The 25054-nt window shown below is 31.2% G+C and overlaps 1 protein-coding gene across 1 annotated transcript; it reads left to right on the forward strand.

Moving 5' to 3' along the window:
• The first annotated feature begins 567 nt into the window (after window positions 1-567).
• On the forward strand, window positions 568-24777 carry LOC134840392 (uncharacterized). Its single transcript, XM_063856173.1, has 3 exons — window positions 568-676; window positions 5516-5729; window positions 23933-24777. The coding sequence occupies exons 1-3, from the start codon at window positions 661-663 to the stop codon at window positions 24678-24680; spliced, it is 978 nt and encodes a 325-aa protein (XP_063712243.1). The 5' UTR covers window positions 568-660; the 3' UTR covers window positions 24681-24777.
• Window positions 24778-25054: the final 277 nt, after the last annotated feature.

Here is a 25054-nt window from a genome sequence, read left to right on the forward strand (position 1 = left end):
GCAACTGCATGTGCTTGTAATTTTTCCTGCAAAAGGTAAAGCGCGCTTCGACGCACTCTAATAAGAACTAACTTGCGACATACTTTGTTTATTGCTTGAGCCAGGATGTGATGCCGATCGCCTTCAAGCAATGAGGTTAGATCCTGATTGGCATCGAACCTCTCACCATTTGATTGAAACAGGGGAGTGCTTCGAGATTTCTTCGACATCTGCCATCCAAAATATACATGCTATGTTTTTGACTCTTGCCGTTTCTCATTTTTGTTCGAACTTATCGTGCGAATAAATAAGAAGAAACGGATTGTTTTGCGCTCGAGCTGGTTTTGTTTAGTTGAGATACCAGCTTTCTTATCGCATTTTATCTATCAGAGTAAGGATTTATGTTCGATATATATAATATTTTTCGCTCTCGTGAACTAATATAGTATAATTTTTGCAGCATGTAAAAACTAGAGCTAGAAGACATTCAATACTTTTGTTCAAGAAAACAAGCGAATGAACAGGTTTGTTTGTGGCTTTTCTTTTCATAACTGCTCACGAAGCGTAAATAAATAGTTTTAGAAGCACATACATTCACTGTTTTACTTTTCTTTGTCTTAAGGTCCAAATAACTCAACAAATAATTCAAGAGAACAGCACGCATTGACAGACTGCATAAATATGAACAGAGCCACAGGTAGGATGAGATTCTTCAAGTTTAATGACCACCACGTATATAGCAATTGTATTTTTGATATATAATGTCGTCTTGAGTCTAGAATCTAGACTCAGTTTCTTAACAAAGGTTCCACAAATAAACATGAGTTTTTGTGTTGAGATTTTTTTTTGTTTTTATAAGGTAAAATCGATAAAATCTCTATAAAAAACGGGGCTGCAATTTCCATCCACGGATTTTTTTAGTAAACAATTTCCAGCTACACACAAAAAATTACGTTTTTCATTTGATGTGATTTTCATGTGAAATTTACGCTCATCATTTTATGTGATTTTTATGTGAAAAAACTTTTGTCAGTTTTTGGGTTTTTTATATGAAAATTATGTTTGTCATATTATTTGATTTTTATGTGAAAACAGGGTTTTGTCATTTTATGTGACTTTAAATGTGAAAATTACGTTTGTCATCCCGCACTCAGTAAAAAGAGAAAATAATAGATTATAATGGATTTTTATAAACAGTCTCCACAAATTTCAAAAAGAATTGATCGTAATCGATTAAAAATGGATTATAATATTACTTTTTTTCGAACACAAATCGTTATAATCGATAATTTTACGAAAGTTTTTTTTCTCAAATTTTATTGAGTTATAATCCATTAAAATGGATTATAATCCATTTTTATGCACCAAATTTGTCATCGCTTCATTTCGTTTCAGTTTTATTTGTTTTGTGTGCTTTTCAGTTGGTTACCGAACTAAAAGAAACTGTAATTTTGTACTTGTAGCGATCAGCGGATATAGGAAGGGGGACCTCAAAAAGGATCTCGAAATACTGGGGGAGGGGGGGGGGGGGGCAATGGGTAGACTTTTTGGATCCTTCCCCACTATTTTGAGCCCCCCACTATTTTAGGTCCCCATAAAGTTTGCCCTAAAGTTTTTTGACGGTGCCAATGAATAATAATTTTGCGGGGGCTGCGCGCCGGAAAAAAAGCAATTTTTTGGTCAAACTTTTCCAAAAATAGCCAAAAATTGCCTTTTTTGGCCCGTTTTTTTCAAAGTTTTGGCTGCGGCGCTTAAAATTTGACCAAAAAACTGTCTTTTAAATGCCTTGGGGAATCTTGAAATCAATGGAACCTTGATAGGGTTTAGGTGAACCCTCTCACTTGTAATTGATTTTTTACTGTTTTTAGCAGAATAGCTAAATTATAATCCATTATGATTGATTTTTCTTGTGAAATAAAAATTTGATAGAAAAAGGATTAAAATATATTATAATAATTTATACCAGTTTACAAGAGATTATAGGAGAATTTCGGAAAAATTATAATCAATTATAATTGATTATAATTTATTAAAAAGTCACCATAAATGTTTATTAAAAAATTAATTAAAAAGTCACCAAAAGTCACATAAAATGACCGTATAAATCGTTTAAACATCTAAAATTGGCGCTTATAATTAATTATAATTTTGCAAAAGTACGATTAAAATTATAATAAAATTGATTATTTTCCTTTTTTAATGAGTGAGGGATCCTACGTGCTATTTATGTTAAAATTACGTTGGTCATTTTATCTGACTTTAATGTGAAATTTAAATTTGTCATTTTATGTGATTCTTATGTGAAACACACATTTGTCATTTTATGTGATTTTTATATGAAAATTACGTTCGCCAACTTACAAGTTTTTTATGTTAAAATTACGTTTGTCAAATTCAGTGATTTTTATGTGCAAGTTACAATTGTCATTGTATGTGATTATTATATGAAAATACGTGTGTCATTTTATGTGATTTTTGGTACATATGTGATGGTTACGTAGCAAAAAGTTGACAAGTCGTTAAATTGACACGTCGATATTGAAAAGTAGACAAATACTACATTAAATAATCAAAGTTGAGAAAAAGATGCAAACTTAAGAAATAAAAAATTAGTAGTTTTTTCCTGAGTTTTCTTTCTGTTCCCAATTCTGATTGGTAAATTTTGAGTTTGTCTAACTTTTGACCCGTATGAATTAAAAGCTGTCGACTTTTGACCTTATTGTAAGTGTGATAGAGGGATCCCAATAAACTAACAATTTAATGTTTCGATGATGTCAATTAAAGTCTCAAATAATTTTCGCGAATGAGGCAGATTAGTTACCATTGAGAAAAGTGTTAAAACGACTGACGGGCGCATTTTGAGTTATTATTTTGCCGTATTTGCCGAAAATTGTTTTTTATTTGGGACTCTCTCCCACACTTGGTTTTAACCGGGATCCCTTTATCACACTTGTACCTAAATTTTCTGTAAAAATTACAATTGTCATTTTTCGTGGATATTATGTTTAAAAACAAGTCAAAAAGGGGGTTGTGGTGGGGCGGACGCTCTTCCTTTCAGGATTTGACCCCACACCAACCAGAGTATTACCCTTTGATATCATTTTATCATTTTCGCTGACCATCCCTTAAATATTCTGAATTTTTCTTCGGCGCCAACTAGGATTGACAAAAAAATGCTTTTCATTCATTTTTATACATAGAAAAAAATGCTTATCCTACTATTTCATTGACCGAAAAATTATAGTGTGAAAATAGCACTTCAAGCATTTTTTCCATGTTATGAAATTTTATAATGAGCATTTTTTGCATCCTTTTAAAATACAATAACAAGATTTTTGCCATGTGAAACTGTATGATAAGCACTGTATCCATGCTATGAAATTGTAAGATAAGCACTTTTTTAATGCCAAACTGCTTTTTTGTAACCAAAGCTGGCACCAACTTGTTTTGTTTGAGTTTTAAACCAATTTAAGTGAGCTTCCGTAAAAAAACTGCCAATAAAATAATATGATAAGCATTTTTTTGTACATAAACTCCATATATGAAGTTGTATGATTGGCATTTTTCTTGTATGGATGTCCACCGGAAACCTTACAAGTTTTGAATGGGAGAGCGCTCCAAAAATTGGTCAAAATTTTCCAAAAAGCGTCCAAAAACGTTTTTTTTAACCTGTTTTTTTTTGAAAAAATTGCTTGCTACGCAAATTTTTTTTTGTCAAAATAGGGTTTTTTGTAGTGTTCTGGGATCGCTCCCAAAATCAGATTCGCCCCTGGCAGAAGATTTATGAAATGCAATTCAGCATGCCCCCGCAGAGTCCGTTTTCATCATTACAAATATGACCTTCGAGACCAAATAAACCGTTTAGATGGTCTGGATAACAAACTACTAAGTCGCACCCCTTTCACCCACCCCCCCCCCCCCTCCTTACCCTTCTGCATCTATCCCTGATTTGTGCGCGTACATTTTAGAGTGTATATATGCCTCGAAAAACATGCGTTTTAATTCAACAACACTAACTTTCTCTTAGAAAACGTTGGCAAATTAATTCTTTTTATGCCTATTTGGTACCACGTATTCATTTTTTTTTCATAATGACCCATTCAACAATGTGACTTTTTTTTGTCCTTCCTTTAACTTTTTCTGAATATAATTCAAAAAAACTTAATGAAAAGATTTCGATTTTGCAAAAAAAACTGCATTCTAAGAACAAGTCTACAAACTTTTGCTGCATTTAGGCAATGGGTTTCATGGTTAATAATCAATTATAATGGATGGACTTCAAATGGATTATAATCGATTCGATTTTTGTAAAAACAATGGTTAATAATGGATTTAATCGATTATGTGGTCCTAAACTGTAACTAATCGATTATGAAAACAAAGTTTTTTGACCACGAAAATTGGTTATAATCGATTATTATCCATGGAACCTCATTGCGGGCATCTTAAAAGCAGATTGCCCTAGAAATCCTTTCTGACCATCTTATTTTCTGTAATTTTGGATGGGAAACGGAAAAAGAACCAGGGCCTTTGAAATAATTATTGCTGTATATTTTCAGCGTAGAAATAATTTCTTTTGGAGCACACAAACATTAACTGTACTGCAGCAGACCTTCCAATGATTAATTGTAATTATTTCTAGAAAATGCCTCTGTGAAAAAATCTCTGGAATGAGAAATTAAATTGTTTTCTCTAAAAAGCACACATTCCAAAGCAAATTATTTATATATAAAAAAAATGGACTTCAAGATGAAGAAGAGTCAGTGAAGTTATCCGTGACCCGAGTGTAAACTAAGCTTGACTAAAATGCCGCCCGACTTTTGGCGCAGGTGGCATCTAATTTAGCGAACAGTTGTTCCGGCTCGGCGTCGAGTTACTTTTTAATGCAAGTAGCTCATCAAAACTTTGATCTTTGTCATCATTTTCAAGAAATACTTTTTCCATCCGTAAATGTCGGAGCTCATATGCTTCAATTTCCTCAACTTTGAGAACACATTTTTACATTTTCCTCTCATTTTCATTTTGAGAACACTTCGGTAATTGCGATCTTTTAAAGAACTAAAATTGTTTCTGGACTTTTGTTGCTCTAAAAGCCTTTATATTGACTTCTTGCGAATTATAAAATGTATAAAGTCTTATCAGACAGGTTTGAAAAGTTTGCAACAAAGTTAGCACAACTCAACTTACTGATATTCTTAAACAATTTCTCTTTATAGCATTTTCACAAATTCGGATTGCTAAAATAATTCTTCGCAGAAATAAGCTTTGAATACCAGCCCCCCCCCCCCCCCCCCCCCTCCCCTCACACGTTCCCACAAAATGAGCTAGTTTGATTACAAACTCAGTATACAAGCAGCAAATAAAAAAATGAATTAGTTTTAAAGGTTGTCAAATTTTTATCGACATTTTAAAAACACTTCAGATGTTAGGGAAAAAAGGTTACTAAAATTTCAAACGAAAACCAGCCTAAAAGAATCGGAAAAGACAAAAATGTAGTTAATTCTCTGAGTCTTTTTTTCAGAAACTTTTTTTTCAGATCGAGTCACTTATATCGTCCTGGTTGTGATTGCAATCCTGATTGCCTCGAAACTCTTGGTCTATCTACAGGCGAATCCCGATGTGGTCCGTCTTACGTTTTCACTTTCAAGGTTGGATAAGGGATTGGTCCAGCGTGAGCAGAATCCACTTTCAAGTTTAGACGATGGATTTGGCCACCGGGAGCAGAGTCCACTTTCAAATATGCGAAAAAAGTAAACATTAATTTTATTCGCCTTCTTTTTGTGATAATAACACAATGCTTCAAACTTAAGATTTGGAGTCAGGATCATAGGCGTAAATGCCTGCGTGGTTAGCTAGTTTCGATAGATTTCAGGTTTTTTCTGCTCTCTCTCCCGGCAATGCTGGAAAGGAGCAGCACTCCGTTTTAACTCATTCAAATTCAGCCGCGTACCTCAAAACACTCGGAGTTTATTGGGTGCTGTATCATATAATATTCAAACACTTTGAAGTCATGATTTGATTTGAAAACAAACGAAAAAATGTGTCTCGGTGTCAGAAAAAAACATGATTTGAAATTTTTGCAATTCAGACTTAGCTGCACAAGAGCGGATAAAATTGAGTTTGAACTTTCTTGACAAGCAATTTTTGTATGTTCAATTTTTTTTTTACAATTAAAGGTTCATTTATAAAAAAGCCTATTACTATCCTTCGAAAAAATACACTTCATCAAAAAAACTACAGATTTTTTTTGCAAAATTAACAGTGATCGGAACATTTTGTGCTACTTGCAAGTAATCAGCTACCCTTAAAAAGCTGACAACTAAAAAAATAAATGTTATGGAGCCCTTGTTTATGCTGTAGTTCAAAAAACTTAGTTTAGTTTATTTTAAAAAGAACCTAGCACAATTTTCATTTATTTATTTATAAAAGCAAGGAAAGTAATTATCAGTCAATTTATTTTTACATTATTCTAGCTAAATAAAAATATATATTCTGTGAATTGAAACGTCAAAAAGCTTTTTACTGTTTTTGAGTGCTCAATGTTCGTCTAACTCTCATTACGGAAAATATCTGCAGCTCATTTGGATTAGATTATTAAAATTGTATTTTCAACAAAAAATGATTTCTAAAAGATGACTGTAAGAGAACCAGGGGCGGATCTAAGATTTTCTCTAGGGGGGTGGGGGGGGGGACAGATTTTTAAAAAATTTTCCAAAATTTTGACGATCTTTTTTTTAGGTCAACCAAATTGATTTTTCGAGCTCTCCCAAAGCACTGTTTTGCTCTCCCAAAGCACTGTTTTGCCCGTTTTTTGGGCACTTTTTGAAAAATTTTGACAAAAAAGTCGCGTTTTTTGGCGCGCGCTCCCCCTCAAAGTTAGTATATATTGGCGCCTAAGGCGCCTTTAGAAAAATTTTAGGGTCGGTCGGCCAAAAATGGATTTCTGAAAAAGTATCAAAGGGAGGACCCTTTGGGTCGGCAGGGGGTCGAATCCCTGAGAGGGGAAGCGTCCACCCCCCCCCCCCCCCCGCCCCCCTCTAAATCCACCCCTGAAGAGAATGGTCAAAATACTTTCATCAAACTTTTTTTTATATAATAGTTTTGGCTTCAACTTTCGAAAAAATTGATGGAATGCTTGTGTTCGGGTGTACTTTCTTTCCAGGAAAAAAATTTATAAGTAGCCTTTTTTGACGATTTCATTTTTTATTTTTTTCATTTGCTTTTTTTTGAAAATTTACAATTTTTGTAAAGCGAACACTAATCCATAGACATTAAAAAGCAGTCAGAACATTCAAGGCTTTGCTTAGATACGAGCCGTCTTGTTTTCGTTTCTAAATCGAACAAGAATTGGTAGATTTGAGGTAAATTTCTCGACTTTAACTTGATAGATCTGTTCGATCTAACTTGACAGTTGATATTAACTCAACAATCAGAAAAAAAAAATAAAAAAATACATCAACCGATGCAATATGTGAGACGGGCACTTTCAGTTGTCCCAACTTTTCGACTGAGACGAATGTACAAGTATTTTAGCACCTAAAGAAAAATGGTACCCCTCGAATGAATGAAACAGAAAATGAACTCTTTAAAGTCAATTTTCGATCAGTATAAGTAAGAATTGCAGACAGTAGAGGATTTAGGTGGGGCGTTGGATGCTTCCTTCAAATCCCTCAGGGATACGACCCCCTGCCGACCCAAAAGGTGCCCGTCTTTTGTACCACTTTGAGATATCTATCTTTGGTGAGGTAACCTGAAATTTTTCTAAAGGCGCCTTAAGCGCCTTAGGCGCCAATTAACACTAATTTTTGAGGGGGGACTGCGCGCCGAAAAAAACGCGTTTTTTTGTCAAAATGTTCCAAAAACTCCTAAAAACGCCCTTTTTGGCATGTTGTTTCAAAATTTTGGTGAGAAAGTTTGGTCAAAATGAGGTATTTTTAGGGATTCGTGAATGCTAAGAAAATCAGTTTGGTCGACCTAAAAAGAAAAAAGATCGACCACATTTTCAATTTGTTTTTAAAAATCCCGCCCCTCTCAAGAAAATCCTAGATCTGCCCCTGATTGCAGAGATGATGTCCAGAATCTCAAATCAAATTTGAGAGATGCCTCAAAATTTTAAAAATGGCAATTCGTCACGCATTTTGAATAAAACACGAAATCTTTAAATTTTAAAAAATTTTGATTTAAAAACGGCAAAAATAAGAACAAAGATAGCCCGTTGCTGTGCGAAGAACACAGAATATTCCGACCATATTCATAAAAACTACAAATAAAAGTTCTTCAAATCATTAAGTTCTTCCAATTAGTGTCGTTTTTTGTAGTGTGATGATCAAACTATACACGCGCCTAAAAAGTGAGTCAATAAGACATAATTGACAATAGTTCTCTTTAAAAAAAATGGCAAATAAAAATGGAAAAAAAGTTAAAAACCATTGCGATTTTTGTCCTATTTTTTATCAACAATAGTTTTTAAAAATAAAAAATTTTCTTGCCACGTAAGTGCCAAATATAGCTTTTAACACTAAAATTTGTTTGGAAAACAGTCTGAACACAGTCCGATGAGGTGATACCTGATTTTTGTGGTACCTGATTTTGCAATTACAGGTTGAATTATCTTTTTTGATATGAGATAATATACATTTTACAAGTAGCAAAACTGAATAACGTGCATCGTCCTTCGAACACTTGTGCTGAACGTATGCAGACGAGTTCGGAGTATGCGAGCGATCGTTTTTTTTATAAACTTATTTGATGTCGTCTCGTACGTTTCTTCCGGATGTTTCAAATAATATCACGTTTTCCCGTTTATTGAAATTCCTGTTGACCCAATTTCTTAAATGGTATGGTCATATAGCCCTCGATTATTTCAGATCTATTTATTAACAATAACAATAAAAACTGTTTTATCATCTATCTGTTTGCACAGCAAAATTGAGCCGTGTAGCGTGGAAGCTTTATGTGTTACTTTTTTTTAGATCAACTTAGCTATCTCCTTCTAGATCCCAGTGCGCTAATTGGAAGTTTTGCCCATTTTTCAAAACGTCCTTGCCAGCCCCCACCTTGGCAAACTGCGTGATTGAAAACGTAATTGTCTGTTTTTTAATTTAAAATGTATGTATTAAGATAGGGAATAGAGATGGTAAGGTTTCATGGTTTGTGTGATGGTAAAAGAATGGTAAGAAAAACGAATTTTTTTTCTTCTGGATTTTGTGTGGAGATGTATAGTTTTTTCGCAGAAAACTCGGCGCGCGTTATCTAATTGTTGGATATCACTGGTTAATTACGTTTAGATTGTGGAATTAAAGTATTATGTTTTTTGGTACATGGTAAGTCAATGGTTAGAGTTTCAAAAACTGAAATTTTTTACCAAAAAAACTGAAAATTTTTTAAACAAACATCAAAAAACAATAAAGTTTGGTGTATTTCAACCTATTTATTATTTTACTAGACAATCCTACTTTTTGAAACAGTGCTCTATATACCTTAAACTATGCTGAAGCTAGGCTATCTTGGAAAAAACTGCAAAAAGTTCAAAATTTTTCAGAAAAAACTGCAAAAATTTTAACTTTCGGAAGGATTTGCAGAAATCGCAGATATTGGTTAACTTTGTCCCCATCTAAATGTAAAATTATTTAGGTGTAGAATTTAAAATTAGACCCACATTGTATTGTAATTGGAATCATATTGAGACAATGATAAAAATTTTTGAATAAAAATATGGATATCTCCACAATTTTCTCTCAAAATACTGAAATATGATCAAATTTACCCTAATTTGAGTTCAGAAGCAGGTTATATATTTTCTGAATATCTGAGCGGTAGCTCATAAAGGCTTCAAAACTTCCGAAACTTCGAAAAAAAATCAAATTTTTGGAAAAAAATGCAAAATCTCAAGATTTTGGCTAATTTTTTTTTACTCTCACCTAGTTGAAAAAATACTTTTGTGCAGGTTTTAAAACTCAGCTCAATTTGTATTTTATTTGGAAAAAGTAAAGTATAAACTAATTAAATCTATCCAAAATTTACCATTTTTAAACTTTTGTTTCTGTAATTAACTGGTTGTTTGTCCAGTTCAGGGAGAATTTACCTATGAATCTCAAATCCAATGAACAATAAGAGCAATAATCTTTGAAATTTCCAGATCAAACTACATGATTCAACTCTTCCTCAGTTTTTTCTCAAGGATTTACACAATTTCGTACAAAAATTGTGTAAATCCTTGAGAAAAAGTATACGATTTTTTCAATTTTATGACAATTGTATACTTTTTTTCAAGGATTTGTATACTTGAAAAAAAGTATACAATTAACAGTTAACTGCTAAAATTGACTAAAAATGAGGTAAATTTTTATTAAAAAGTATTTTAGATATTGGATGTAATTCAACAAAATCTTCGTCGTAACTGATGATTATCTCTCTATTGCTTCTACAACATAATTTTCAGACTTTTTCCGTAGAAATGTTCCATCTTTTAAAAATGTTCTTACTTTCTGCTTAATGCGTTGTTTTTGCCACAGAACTCACTTTGCAAGAAAATTTAGTCAAAAGTGGTGAAAAAAGGAGGACAAGAGTATCAATTGAACGAACAATTTGCTGACAGAGATGAAACTAGAACTGATTACGTCTAACTATTAATAGAATATTTGTACATGTTTTTCTTTTGTTTCCCTTGTTCAAATGCTACAAAAACCATTTATGCAAAAATACAATTTTTGGTATCATTAATTATCAATTTTATTGCAAAATAGTTATGAATTCGCTTTTTACTTACGATTTTTTTGGAAGTTTTCTCAAAAATGACTAAGTGAGAGAAAATCGGTGCTAGTTAAAGCATTCAAAAGCACATGTAAAAATTGAGAATGTAAAAATGTATTTTTTTAATGTTTTATTTCATATAATTAATATCTGGTTTTGCTAAAGTATCAGTTTGCTTAGAAACTTTCAGCATGCGCTATTTTATTTTCTCTAAAATCTTTCTGCGTCAATTTTGTGTTTTTATTCAAAAAAAGGAATTTAGATCTTGAAAGCAAATTTTCATTTAATGCTTCAAGTAAAATATTCCAAAAAATGTCGATATTGGGTTTAATTCACAAAAATTATCCTCAAAACATTTGAAATTTCATATAAATTTCCAAAAATTACATATAAATATAAACCTTTGAGACTTTTATGTTGGATACTATCTCATGATATAACTTATAAGCTACACTTTAGTAAAATTATTTCATAACTCCTAATGAACCAAACTGAGTTTCTGTTTCAAGTTAGAAATTTTCAATTTCTGTTTCATCTACTATGTTCCAACCTAATCCAAATTGAACAAAATTTCACCTGAAAATTGAATTTTACATGGAAGAGTGTATCATTTCAACAAACGTTCAATAACTGGAAGCAAAATAATACCACAAATACTTTGCTGCAAATCTTCAAATTATTCTGTCAACCTGATAACTGTATGATGCTATTTCAACTCTGAATTTTTATATTGAAGTTAAAGTTTGGTCGAGAAAGATGTAAATTAGTATCTTGAAATTTTCATTCGTTAGCAAAAACATATATTTTGTCTTTTCTCGATCAGTTACCAATTTTTTTTACAACATCGCCAAAAAAACAAAATAAAACTATAATTTTTGAATAGCTCAACCCTTATTATCTGCTTAAAAATACTATATTCTATGAACACTTTTTTAAGCACTAAACAAGGAAAACTTTAAGAAGGTAAATAGGCAAATTTGAACTCGATTGTAGTTAGTTTTATCATCAGTCAGAATCTTTGAATAAAAAAAATAAATGACAGATCAAGAATAGTGATGAAAAAACTGTATTACTCTTACTCGATTTTTTCAATTTTATGACAATTGTATACTTTTTTCAGATTCAGTAAAAAAAAATTTCATAGTAATTTCTGTGTTTATAAAAAAGATATTAATTTCACCTTCTCTTGGAGTGTGTTTTGAGACTGCTGAGCATCTTTTTCATATTTAACAAAAAAAATTACAAAAAGAATGCTTCTTCTTGATATGACTGGTGAGCTCCTCACTGCTATATGTATAAAAAATACAGTTCGAACACTTCAAAACACCACAGTTTATACAAGGTCTTGACGCGTGTAAGCGAGTGTATTCTCTGCCTTATTCAAGACATGCAATTCTTTCGTTTCTATTCAGTGACGGTATCTCAATAAGTAAGGAAAGAGTTTGAGAATAAATGAGAGATTTAGATTGTCCCATAATTTTTAGTAAGAAATCCTCAAAAAACGAACAAAAATTAGGTTAAAACAGTTAGGTAAAACTCTTAACCAATTGTTTTTAACGTTAAAGAAACTCAGAATATATATCGTTCCATTTGGCCTAGCTGAAACAAAAAGCATCCAACCTAACCATGGAGTTTTCAAAAGCTTTGATATCAACCAATCAGAATCGAGCATTATTTTAAAAAATTATTATTTTTTCTGACATCAACTTATCAGAATTCAGCAGTTTCTGGACTTAACTTTGGATGGGAACAATCATAATTTAAAAAAATGTTAAACAAAAGAAACATTTGAATTTCTTTGAGTTACTCTACAAGAAAAAAAAATATTCCATGTGATTTCCTTATTTATGAACTGTATGTAGATTCTTAATTTTTCCACAATTTTTTGGACGTTTTCGTTGTCCAAAGTAAAATTCTGCGACTAACAAAGGTTTATTTAGAGAAACCTACCCAATCAAAGAGTTTACTTTTGAACCCAGTATTGAGTATCAAAGCTTTAAACTTACTGCTGAGTTACAAGTGACTAGAAAAGAAACTTTAGTTATTTTGGAAAAATTGAAGTTAACCAAAAAAGAGTACGATAAAAAACAACAGACTCTTTTTATTCCCTAACGAATTCTCAAATTTGTAAAAACTCCCCAGTAAAGTTCTTTCATTCTTCATTTCTTTAAAGATTTTCAAAGTTCAAAATCTTGCATGATAAGCTTTGGAATAAGATTTCCAGAGATTTACTGTGAAAAATTCATCAATTGCCAGCTATCACCTCTACATCAAAATCAAAGGACTTGCTTCGTTTGCTTCGTTTTGTTACCTATAGCGGCAATTTTTCATGTTTTTACAGCAAACAACTTTTGTTCATTCAGTTTTGCGAATCTTGTTTGTGTATATTTTTACTTATTTGGAAAATTTAAGTTCTTCGAAGGTGAAATTGTTCTTTAATGGATACGAAAATCTAAGATAAAGGAACCTGTTTGTGATTGGACACGACTTTTATAAAAAAACTTCATAAAAGGAAGTTGAAATTTGATTGGAGACAACAAGAGACCAAATATGGAAAATCTTTTCTTTTTGGTTAAACCCACACATTCGAGTTGAAGGTGCCCCCTCTCTTAACCATAAATCAATTTTTTTTCAAGCAAACTACCGTCAACTACCTCCTCTTTCAGCCCTATTCAATTTAATTTCAACCTAACTAACGTCAACGACCTCCGTCTCAACTGTAAAAGAATCGTTCTTTTTACTCTGTGTCTTTCACTCAACTTTTCGCTCAAAATGATATTCTCAGTCCAAAACAGAAACCTTATGTTGAATTTTCGCCTGATCTAGTACAACTCCATAGGGCGAGAAACTGTCTCTGGAGTTTTTCTGGCAAAAATGGACATCGCAATCCAAGTCTGTCACAAAGTGGAAGTGATGCGAAGAGTTTTTAGTGAACATCAGATGACACAATTACCCATCACGGAGAACCAACTTGGAACAATGCAAATGATGGAAGAAGTGTCTGAGCATGTGGGATTGAACTACCACGACACCCCTAGATATGTGGGTCAACCAGTCGACGATTTCCTCTTTCCTAGAGAAGAATAAGGATCAGTGGAGAACCCAATTACCATAAAAGAGGATGAGGGGTTCTCTGAGCCAAGGACTCCAGTCAGCGAACCACCAAGTCAAGCAACGGCGATGGAGGCAAGACCAGCTTTACGCTGCAGTGAGATTTTGCAAAATTTTGAGAACTCAGCTGCTCGACAGCTCAAAGATTTGTAAACAACTTGGTTGTTCTCTTGTGTTTTTTAATTTTTTTTTTTTGCATCTAGTAATTTTATTTTTGAGAGATAGCACAAAAGAGATAAGGTAAGAAGTCTTGAAAAGTTCGCTAAAAAATGCAACGGATTAAAAATCCAACTAGTTTTGCAGTTGGTAGTTGGTAAATACTTTTACGAAATTTAGTTGCAAAGATGAAAATTTAGTTGCAAAGATGAAAGATGATTAAATCAATTTCAACATCATGTAAAAAATTTCACAACTTTTTTGCACATAAGGTAAAAAAATCAATACAATTTTTGCAAACGCGTTAAAAACTTATCCATAATTTTAGCACCATGCGAAAAATTTTACACCGTTTTTAGCGCACATGTCTAAAAAATCAGAAAAAATCGCTCTTTAAGAAAATTTTTATTATTTTTTCTCGCATTTTAATGAAAATTGCAACAAGATTTTTTGGACTGTTGAAAATTTACATTTTTGGATTTCTTTGTTCTAAATTTGATAATTGAAAAATCCATTTTCTGTATGTATGTTGATCAAAAGTAGCAGAAAAACAATGTAGTGTGAAAGGGAATATCCCTCAAAGTCATCAAAAAGGATATAATTTCAGCAATAAATTGACAATTTTTTTTACAATAAATTTTTGCGTTTTCGCATATGCATAAGAAAAATTAAGTTCAATTTTTGCTTTTTTTTCCCTAAAAAACCACGATAAAACTGCCATCTTACACAAATATTTCATAAAATTTTTGCACACTCCTTCTTTTGCACACTCTTGCATCTGGTAAAAAAAACCTAATTAAATATTTGCAAACTCGTTGGAAAAACATAATCAAAATTGCATCTTGCGAAGAAACTCTGAATTAATTTTTGCACGCGTGTTAAAAATTACAAATTTAGTTGCTGAAAAAACTTGTGACAAGTTTCCTATAACAACTATTCAACTATCAATGATATAAAGTATTTGAAAAAGCTGATCCGAGAGGCTGACATTTGAAGACAATTTATTAAAATCTGTCTTTGTACAAAATGAAATGACAGTCAATTTCTTAATATATGTAAAAATAATCATCTAATCTCTTCAAAGTTTGGCTAAAAGATGCTCCGATTAAAACCAAAAAGAACTCAAAATTCTCGAAAGAACAACAAAAATTGTGGGTAGAGACACATTAATCTTGGGTTACTATGAATTTTTCATAAAACTCGTTAAAACTCGTTTTCGTAAAACTTTTTCGTCTCACTGAAGTGTACCTTTAGAGCTAGGATATCTGAGGAAAAGTCAGGAAAAACATATATTTTAACCAAAATTTAATTAAGACATTAGCCAATTATCAGTTATTTTCCCAGTATTTGTATAAAAAATACAGAGCAATTAAAACATTAGCCAATTATCAGTTATTTTCCCAGTATTTGTATAAAAAATACAGAACAATTAATTTAATTTCTGTTTTTATCTAAATTAAAAAAAATTTGTCGTATTTGACCAAAATACAAACAAGAATGTATCTTTACTTGAAAACCTTATCAATGTTTTCTCAAATTTCTGTGTTCCATTGGTTGTTTTTAGTTTTTTTTTGCCACAATTTGAGGTGTTGATTGGCTACATAAATTTTCTAAAATCAAATTAGACTCAAAAGAGGAGAAAAACTTTTTCTGTTGATTGTTTTTACAAAATGAAGTTTAAAATTAATACATTTCGAGTTTTTTTTTCAAGTTTCTTTGTTATTTTCAATCGAAAGCGTTTTCGATGATTGAAATGGACATTCATCAGATTTTAAGTTTTAACTACTACAAGCGTTTTAGAAGTGTTAATTCAGGTTGAGTGGTCGATCAGTAAGAAACAACGGAAGAGCCTATGAAACAACAATTGAAGATAAGGAACATCGTTTTGATTACCATTTTGAATCTGATACAAATCCAAAAACAGAATAACTTATAAGATTTATCAGAATAACTTATAATTGATAATCCAAAATTAATAGATTTCTAGTTGTTTATATCACAAAATACTAAAAAGAAAACAATAAAAATGTTTATTTTGTAAATTTTTTAATGACTGGTAAGAAGTAGAACCAATCAAAAAGTTTTGATCGAATTTTCAAAAGTTGATTTGAGTATCGAAAGACTAAATTAAAACAGACTAGAAATCTCATTTATCTCACTTTGTTGTCAAAGGTATATGTTAGTTGTATTGAAAAAATTCAAAAAAAATGTCAATTGGGAAGTTTCATGAACCTAGCTTTGTTCTGATCTAAAAAAAATTTTAAAATCTGTGGATATTTTTTACATCTGATTTGTTGATATCAAATCTGTTGAAAATTCAATTTTGAGTATAAACTTGATTCTGATTGGTTGATATCAAAAAAGTTAAATTGTCCTAAAAAATAATGCTCGATTCTGATTGGTTTATAACGAAAAAGGTAAAAGTTTCTTTAAAAGTGATGCTCGATTCGGATTGGTTGATATCAAAACTTTTGAAAATTCTATTGTTAGATTTGATGATTTTTAGTTCAGCATGGCCAAATGGGATAATAAACATTCTGATTTTCCTTAACGTTAAAAACAATTAGTTTAAAATTTTATATAACTGTTTTAATTTAATTGAATTCCTTTTTGAGGCTATTCAACTCTTCTTATCAAAAATTATTTGACATTCAAAAACTATGTGACTGATTAGAAACGGAAGAGATGCATGTCTTGATTGTGGCAGAGAATACACTAGCTTTAACGCATCAAGACATCGTATAAGCTGTGGTGTTTTGAAGTGTTCGAACCGTAACTTTTATACATATAGCAGCAAGGAATTCACTATTCATATCAGGAAGAAGAGTTCTTCTTGTCAAAATTTTTGTTAAATATGGAAAAAAAGATCAGCAGTCTCAAAACACACTCCAAGAGAAAGTAAAAACAATATCTTTTTTCATAAACATAGAAATTACTATGAATAATAATTTTCACTGAAAGTGAAAAGTCTAAGTAATTGTCATAAATTTGAAAAAACTAGAAGGAAAAATACAGTTTTTTTTATCACAATTCTTGATCTGTCATTTTATTTTTCAAAAATTCTGATTGATGACAAAACCAGCAACAATCGAGTTCCAATTGTCGTGAGCTTTCAATAGAAATTGATCCAAAAATCTTCAATCTACATTAAAAGCTCCATTGGTTGCAAGCTTGCGGAGATTTTGATGTAATAAACTTGTCGAAAAGTAAAAAACATACGCTAATGAGTGTTTAAGAGTTTAAGAACTGTAAAAAACTAGATATTTAGTTAAAAAATTGACTAATTGAAAGGTTTTACCTAGTTACTTTTTTAAAGTTTTTTGTTGCTTAGTGCTTGTAAAATTTTTCATAGGGTAGAGCGTTTTCAAGCAGATATTGGGGGTTGATTTTTTAAGAATTATGGTTTCGCACTGTTTTTTTTTTAAGATTTCAGAAAAACATTTGATAACTGACCTAGAAAAGATAAAAAATTAACTTTTTTGCTTACCAATAAAAATTTCAAGATAATAATTCACATCTTTCTCAATCAAATTTTTACTTCAACATAAAATTCAGAAATGAAACAGCATTATACAGTTATCAAGTTGAGGAAATATTTTGAAGATTTTTAGCAAAGGATTTGTGGTATTAACTTTGCTTCGCATCATTGAACGTTCGTTGAAATGATACATTTTTCCATCTAAAATTCAATTTGTGAAATTTTGTTCAATTTGGATTAAGTTGGAATATAATAGATGAAGCAGAAACTGAAAAAATTCTTATTTGAAATAGAACTCAGTTTGATTCATTAGGAGCTTTGAAATAATTTTACTAAATCGTGGCTTATAAATTATATCTTGAGAAAAATTCCAACCAAAAAGTCTCAAAAATTCATATTTATATGTAATTTATTGGAACTTTTGTTAACATTTAATAATTTTATATAAAAATTCAGATGTTTTGAGGATACGTTTTGTGAATTAAACACAATTCCGAAATCTTTTGGATGATTTTACTTGTAGCATAAAAGAAAAATTTGCTTTCAAGATCTGCATTTCCTTATTTTGAATAAAAACAAAAAATTGACGCAGAAAGATTTTGGAGAAAATAACATAGGCATGCTGAAAGTTTCCAAGCACACTAATACTATAGCAATACCGGATGTTAATTATATGAAATTTAACATGAAAAAAAATTTCAGTTAGACACACAGTATAGATTTTGTTCTGATTAGCTTCATTTTTTTTCAATTAGAAAATTAGGTAGAACTATAGAGCTTTTTGCTTAATAAGTTTCGCAAAAATGTTCAATTGTTACAGTTTGCTCTTTGATTTCTTTTTCTAAATAGGTTTCCTTAAGAAGCGTTCTTTTAGAAAATTTTTGATGATGCAGAAGTTAGGAGCTAGATTCTCTTGCGTGTTTCTACATCCGAAGGTTTTCATATCATAGCCAACAGAGCTGCCCTTAATTTTTTAAAAAATCTTAACGTTAAAATATACCTTTAATTTTTCATATTTTACATGTGCTTTTGAATGCTCTAACTAGCACCAATTTTTTCTCACTCAGACATTTTTGAGAAAAATTCCGACAAAAATCAAGAATGAAAAGTGATCTAATAACTATTTTGCAAGAAAAGTGATATCTAATGATCCCAAAAGTTGTACTTATGCTTAATGGTTTTTTGTAGCAATTGAACAAGGGAAACTAAAGGAAAATATGTACAAATAACCTAGAAATTTTTAGACGTAATCAGTTCTAGTTTCATCTCTGTCAGCAAATCGTTCGTACTCTTTTCCTCCTATTTTCACCCTTTCTGACTGAATTTTCTTGCAAAATGAGTTCTATGGCAAAAACAACGTATTAGGCAGAAACTAATAACATTTTCAAAACACAGAACATTTCAACGGAAAAATCTGAAAATTTTGTTGAGGAGCAATAGAGAGATAATCATCAGTTATGAAGAAGATTTTGCTGAATTACATCCAATATCTAATGTACTTTAAGAAAGACTTACAGTAGTTTCAGTCAATTTTAGCAGTTAACTTTTTCATCTTGGTTCTGGAAAATTTTTAATTATTAACGTGAAACTTCTCTCAGACGTTGTAATTTTTGTACGAAATTGTGTAAATCCTTGAGAAAAAACTGAGGAAGAGTTGAATCATGTAGTTTGATCTGGAAATTTCAAAGAATATTGCTCTTATTGTTCATTGGATTTGAGATTCATAGGTAAATTCTCCCTGAACTGGACAAACAACCAGTTAATTACAGAAACAAAAGTTTAAAAATGGTAAATTTTGGATAGATTTAATTAGTTTATACTTTACTTTTTCCAAATAAAATACAAATTGAGCTTAGTTTTAAAACCTGCACAAAAGTATTTTTTCAACTAGGTGAGAGTAAAAAAAATTAGCCAAAATCTTGAGATTTTGCATTTTTTTCCAAAAATTTGATTTTTTTTCGAAGTTTCGGAAGTTTTGAAGCCTTTATGAGCTACCGCTCAGGTATTCAGAAAATATATAACCTGCTTCTGAACTCAAATTAGGGTAAATTTGATCATATTTCACTATTTTGAGAGAAAACAGTGGAAAAATCCAGATTTTTATTCAAAATTTTGTATCATCGCTTCAACATGATTCCAATTAAAATACAACATGAAGCTGTTTTTAAACTCTACACGTATGTGTTTTTTACCTTTAGATGACGATAAAAACTTTAACCAATACCCGAGATTTTTACAATTCCTTCCAAAAAACTAAAATTTTTGCAGTTTTCTCCAAAAATTTTAACTTTTTTGCCGTTTTTTCCAAAAACTTGAAATTTTTCGAAGTTGCAGTAAGTTTGAGTATAGTTTCAGGTAGAAAAAACACTGTTTCAAAAAATAAGGTTATCTAATAAAATAATAAATGGGCTGAAATACACCAAACTTTTTTGTTTACTGATGTCTGTTTTTACTAAAAATTATGGGACATTCTAAATCTCCCATTTATTCTCAACCTCAATCTTTACTTATTGAGATACCGTCACTGAATAGAAACGAAAGAATTGCAATTCTTGAATGTGGCAGAAATACACTCGCTCACACGCATCAAGACGATGTTTAACCTGTGGTGTTTTGAAGTGTTCGAACTGTAACTTTTAGACATATAGCAGCGGGGAACTCACCAGTCATTTCAAGAAAAAGCATTCTGCTTGTCAACTTTTTGTTAAATACGGGAAAGATGCTCAGCAGTCTCCAAACACACTCCAAGAGAAGACAAAATTATTATCTTCTCTTTATAGACATAGAAAATACTATGATTAAAAATTTTTACTGAATCTGAAAAGTCTATACAATTGTCATAATATTGAAATAATCGAGCTAGAATAATACATTTTTTTCATCACTGTTTTTGACCTGTCGTTATGTTTTTATTCAAAAGTTCTGACTGATGATAAAACTAGCTACAATCGAGTTCAACTTTGCCTAATTACGTTCTTAAAATTTTCCTTGTTTAGTGCTTAAAAAAGTGTTCATAGAGTATACTATTTTTAAGCAGATAAAAAAGGTTGAGTTATTAAGAACTATAGTTTTCTATTGTTTTTTTTGTTTTTTTGGCGTTTTTAAAAAAAAGAATTGATAACTGATCGAGAAAAGACAAAAGCATAGTTTTGCTAATGAATGAAAAATTCAAGATAATAATATACATCTTTCTCGACCAAACTTTTACATCAATATAAAAATCAGATTTGAAACAGCATCATACAGTTATCAGATCGAGAAAACAATTTGAAGATTTTCAGCAAAGGATTTGTGTTATTAACTTTGCTTCGAGTTGAACGTTCGTTGAAATGATACATTTTTCTATCTAAAATTCATTTCTCAGGTGAAGTTTTGTTCAATTTGGATTAAATTGGAACATAGTAGATGAAGCAGAAACTGAAAAAATTCTATTTTGAAACAGAAACTCAGTTTGGTTCATTAGGAGTTATGAAATCATTTTACTAAAGGTAGCTTATAAATTTTATTTTGAGAAAATTTCCCACCAAAAAGTCTCAAAGATTCAAATTTATATGTAATTTATTGGAACTTTTCTTTTCATATAGTAAATTTTTATGAAATTTTAGATTTTTTGAGGATAATTTTTGTAAATTAAATCCAATTCCGACATTTATTGGAGACCTTACTTGAAGCATAAACAAAAAATTTGCTTTCAAAATCTACATTTCCTTATTTTGAATAAAAACAAAAAATTGACGCAGAAAGATTTTAGAGAAAATAAAATAGCGCATGCTGAAATTTTCTAAGCAAACTGATACTTTAGCAAAACCAGATATTAATTATATGAAATAAAACATAAAAAAAATACATTTTTACATTCTCAATTTTTACATGTGCTTTTGAATGCTTTAACTAGCACCGATTTTCTCTCACTTAGACATTTTTGAGAAAACTTCCAAAAAAATCGTAAGTAAAAAGCGAATTCATAACTATTTTGCAATAAAATTGATAATTAATGATACCAAAAATTGTATTTTTGCATAAATGGTTTTTGTAGCATTTGAACAAGGGAAACAAAAGAAAAACATGTACAAATATTCTATTAATAGTTAGACGTAATCAGTTCTAGTTTCATCTCTGTCAGCAAATTGTTCGTTCAATTGATACTCTTGTCCTCCTTTTTTCACCACTTTTGACTAAATTTTCTTGCAAAGTGAGTTCTGTGGCAAAAACAACGCATTAAGCAGAAAGTAAGAACATTTTTAAAAGATGGAACATTTCTACGGAAAAAGTCTGAAAATTATGTTGTAGAAGCAATAGAGAGATAATCATCAGTTACGACGAAGATTTTGTTGAATTACATCCAATATCTAAAATACTTTTTAATAAAAATTTACCTCATTTTTAGTCAATTTTAGCAGTTAACTGTTAATTTTTCATCATGGATCTGAAATTTATTATTATTAAGGTGAAACGTTTCTCAGAAGTTGTAATTTTTGTACAGAGTTGAGTAAATCATTGAAAAAAAACTGAGGAAAAGTTGAATCATGTAGTTTGATCTAGAAATTTCAAGAATATTGCTCCAATTGATCATTTGATTTGAATTTCTTAAATAAATTCTCCCTGAACTTGACCAACAACCAGTTAATTACAAAAATAAAAAAAAATGGAAACTTTTGGATAGATTTAATTAATTTATGCTTTATTTTCTCAAAAACTACAACTTATTCTACTATTTTGGCGAGAAATCGGAAGTTTCAATTTTGATTCAGCTAATTTGAGCTTTTCCTTTTATTTTTCAGAGCTTTATTTAAACCGCGTTTTAGCTCAAACTAGGGTAGACTTCATACTATTTCGATATTTTGAGAAAACATTGGGGAAAAATCCATAATTTTTTTCACAATTTTGTATGATTTTCACTATATGATGCCAATTAAAAAAAGAATTAATCTTAGTTTCAAAGTTTGCACAAAAGTATTTTTTCAATTGGATGAAAGTCTGCATTTTCTGCAATTTTTCAAAAAAAATTTTGATTTTTTTGACGTTTCTGTAGGTTTGAAGCTTTTATGAGCTACCGCTCTGGTATTCAGAACTATATATAACCTGCTTCTGAGCTCAAATTAGGGTAAATTTGATCATATTTCAGTATTTTGAGAGAAAACTGTGGAAAAATCCCGAATTTTATTCAATGTTTTGTATCATCGTCTCAACATGATTCCAATTAAAATACAACTTGAAACTAATTTTAAACTTTACACGTATGTATTTTAACCTTTAGATGACGACAAAAATTTTAACCAATACCCGATTTTTCTGCAATTCTTTCCCCAAAACTAAAATTTTTGCAGTTTTTTCCAAAAATTTTGATTTTTTTGCAGGTCTTTCCGAGAACTTCAATTTTTTCGAAGTTGCAGTAGGTTTGAGCATAGTTTCAGGTAGATAGAGCACTGTTTCAAAAAGTAAGATTATCTAATAAAATAAAAAATAGGTTGAAATACACCCAAATTTATCGTTTTTTGAAGTTTCTTCGAAATTTTTTTCTATTTTTTTGGTAATAAATCCCATCTTTTGAAACTCTAAACATTGTTGGCTTACAATGTACCAAAATACTTAATACCTTAATTCCACAATCTACAAGTAAACAACTAATAATATTCAACAATTAGATAAAGCGCGCCGAGTTTTCTGCGAAAAAACAAAACATTTCCACACACAATCCAAAAAAAATCGTTTTTCTTACCATTCTCTTACCATCACACAAACCATGAAACCTTTCCATTTTTACTCCCTATCTTAATACATCGTAGACTCTATACCCAATGTTAATACATAGCATGGGAGACCGAAAATCTGTAGAGTATCTTAATACATGAGGTCTCCCATGCTCCCCCCCCCCCAACCCACCGCCCGACTTTAGCCTCAACAACTAATACTAGCCAGCCCTCAAACATTCCCAAGTAATCAAGCAAAAATTGGGTAACATTTTCGGTACTAATTCTGATATAAAGTGTATTTCAGTTACTAAAACAAAATCTGGCGCAGAAAGTATTGCGTTTGGCAAGATCATTTTCTTTAACGAAAGTGAGTCGGTTGAGAAAAAGTTTTGATTGTTTTTGACGCCTGTGAACCAAATCTACCGCATTTGAACTCACAAAAAAACAGAAGCAAAAAGCATCCAATTATTGTTGAGTGACTTTATTTTTTGTACCCGATGAAGACTCCAAAGACAAAATTATTGCAAAAACAATTTGGCTTCAACTATACATCCGGGTAACAAAAATGGTAGTCATACAAATCCTTTTCTTATGGAAATTTACAGACTGTAAACTGACTATACTTTTTTTTAAATCACGGAATTGTATGAGTTCCATTGTCGGTATATTGAGGGCAAACCGGGCTGATTTTTTTTTAAAGATTGATTTTCTATTAATGAAAATTGGCAAAAAAATGTCGATGAAAGTTTTGCCATCGTTTCAGGACAAAAACACTGTGGCAAGGAGATCACAACACGGCAGAATATTTGAACCATGTACAATGTTCCGATTTGCAAAAAGAGGAGCTTTTTTGTATTGGACACCCAGGATTCTGTGCAAAAATGAACGAGTACACTCGGCAAGGGAGGCCCAATGATGGAAAACTTTGTCGGTTGTTTAACGGATCGGACAAATGTGAACTACATAAATATGCGGACGTTTATGACTTCATATTTCGAGATATACGACACGAGGAAATGGAAGTGCTTGAAATCGGGATTGGATCACAGAGTCTCCAGTTTACCTTCACCATGTCGTCAAAGTTCACCATCGGTGCTTCACAACGTGCTTGGAGGGATTATTTCCCCAAATCCCAGATCTATGCGGCCGATATTGACCCAGACGTTCTTTTTGAAGAGGAACGAATCAAGAGTTTTTATGTCGACATCCTTAAAAACAAAACTCTCGACGAGATGATAGTGAAAATAGGGAGCAAGCTGGACATTCTAGTTGACGATTCGCTTCACAGTGTGGAAGGCCAGAACAACTTGATTTCGGTGGCCTATGAATGGATAAAGCCAGGGGGCTATTACGTCGTTGAAGATGTAGTCATCGATACTATCTGCACTGAAATGATCAAGACTCTTCTGAAGAAAGGCATAAATGACTTTGCTTATGTTAAAACAGCTGACACCCATCATAAAGACAGCGTCTTGCAAATCATCCGAAAACCCGACCACCACTTAAACTAGGCTCACTTTCAACTCACTCGAATGCGGCCATTTGTATTTTGATAAAAAATCATTTAAAAGTGTAAATTTTGTTACTAAAACAATTTTTGTTGTAATACCCAGCTGTTGTTGGAAAATGAACGAAAGTTATGTTGCGTTTATGTTTTCCATATGATCTTTTCTGCTTCTTCATGTAAATATATAGTAAATCCTATAGTTTTGAACAAAAACTTGTACAATTGAAAACCTTCTTCTGCACTGTTGCATTGAATTCTCCCAGAATTAGCGAAAATATTGGAAATATGGGTTGTAGGTTTACGGTTACAAACTCTGGGGTAATTTTAAAGTTGGTGGTGGAAGATACAAGTTTTTTTAAGTTCGAGTAGCTTAAGAAT

Source organism: Symsagittifera roscoffensis, chromosome 2, assembly GCF_963678635.1.
Source record: "Symsagittifera roscoffensis chromosome 2, txSymRosc1.1, whole genome shotgun sequence".
Taxonomy (NCBI): domain Eukaryota; kingdom Metazoa; phylum Xenacoelomorpha; order Acoela; family Convolutidae; genus Symsagittifera; species Symsagittifera roscoffensis.

Coding starts and splice junctions, on each gene's coding strand:
- LOC134840392 (XM_063856173.1), top strand. Junction 5,730..23,932: donor CTTTCAAATATGCGAAAAAA/GTAAACATTAAT, acceptor CCATCGTTTCAG/GACAAAAACACTGTGGCAAG.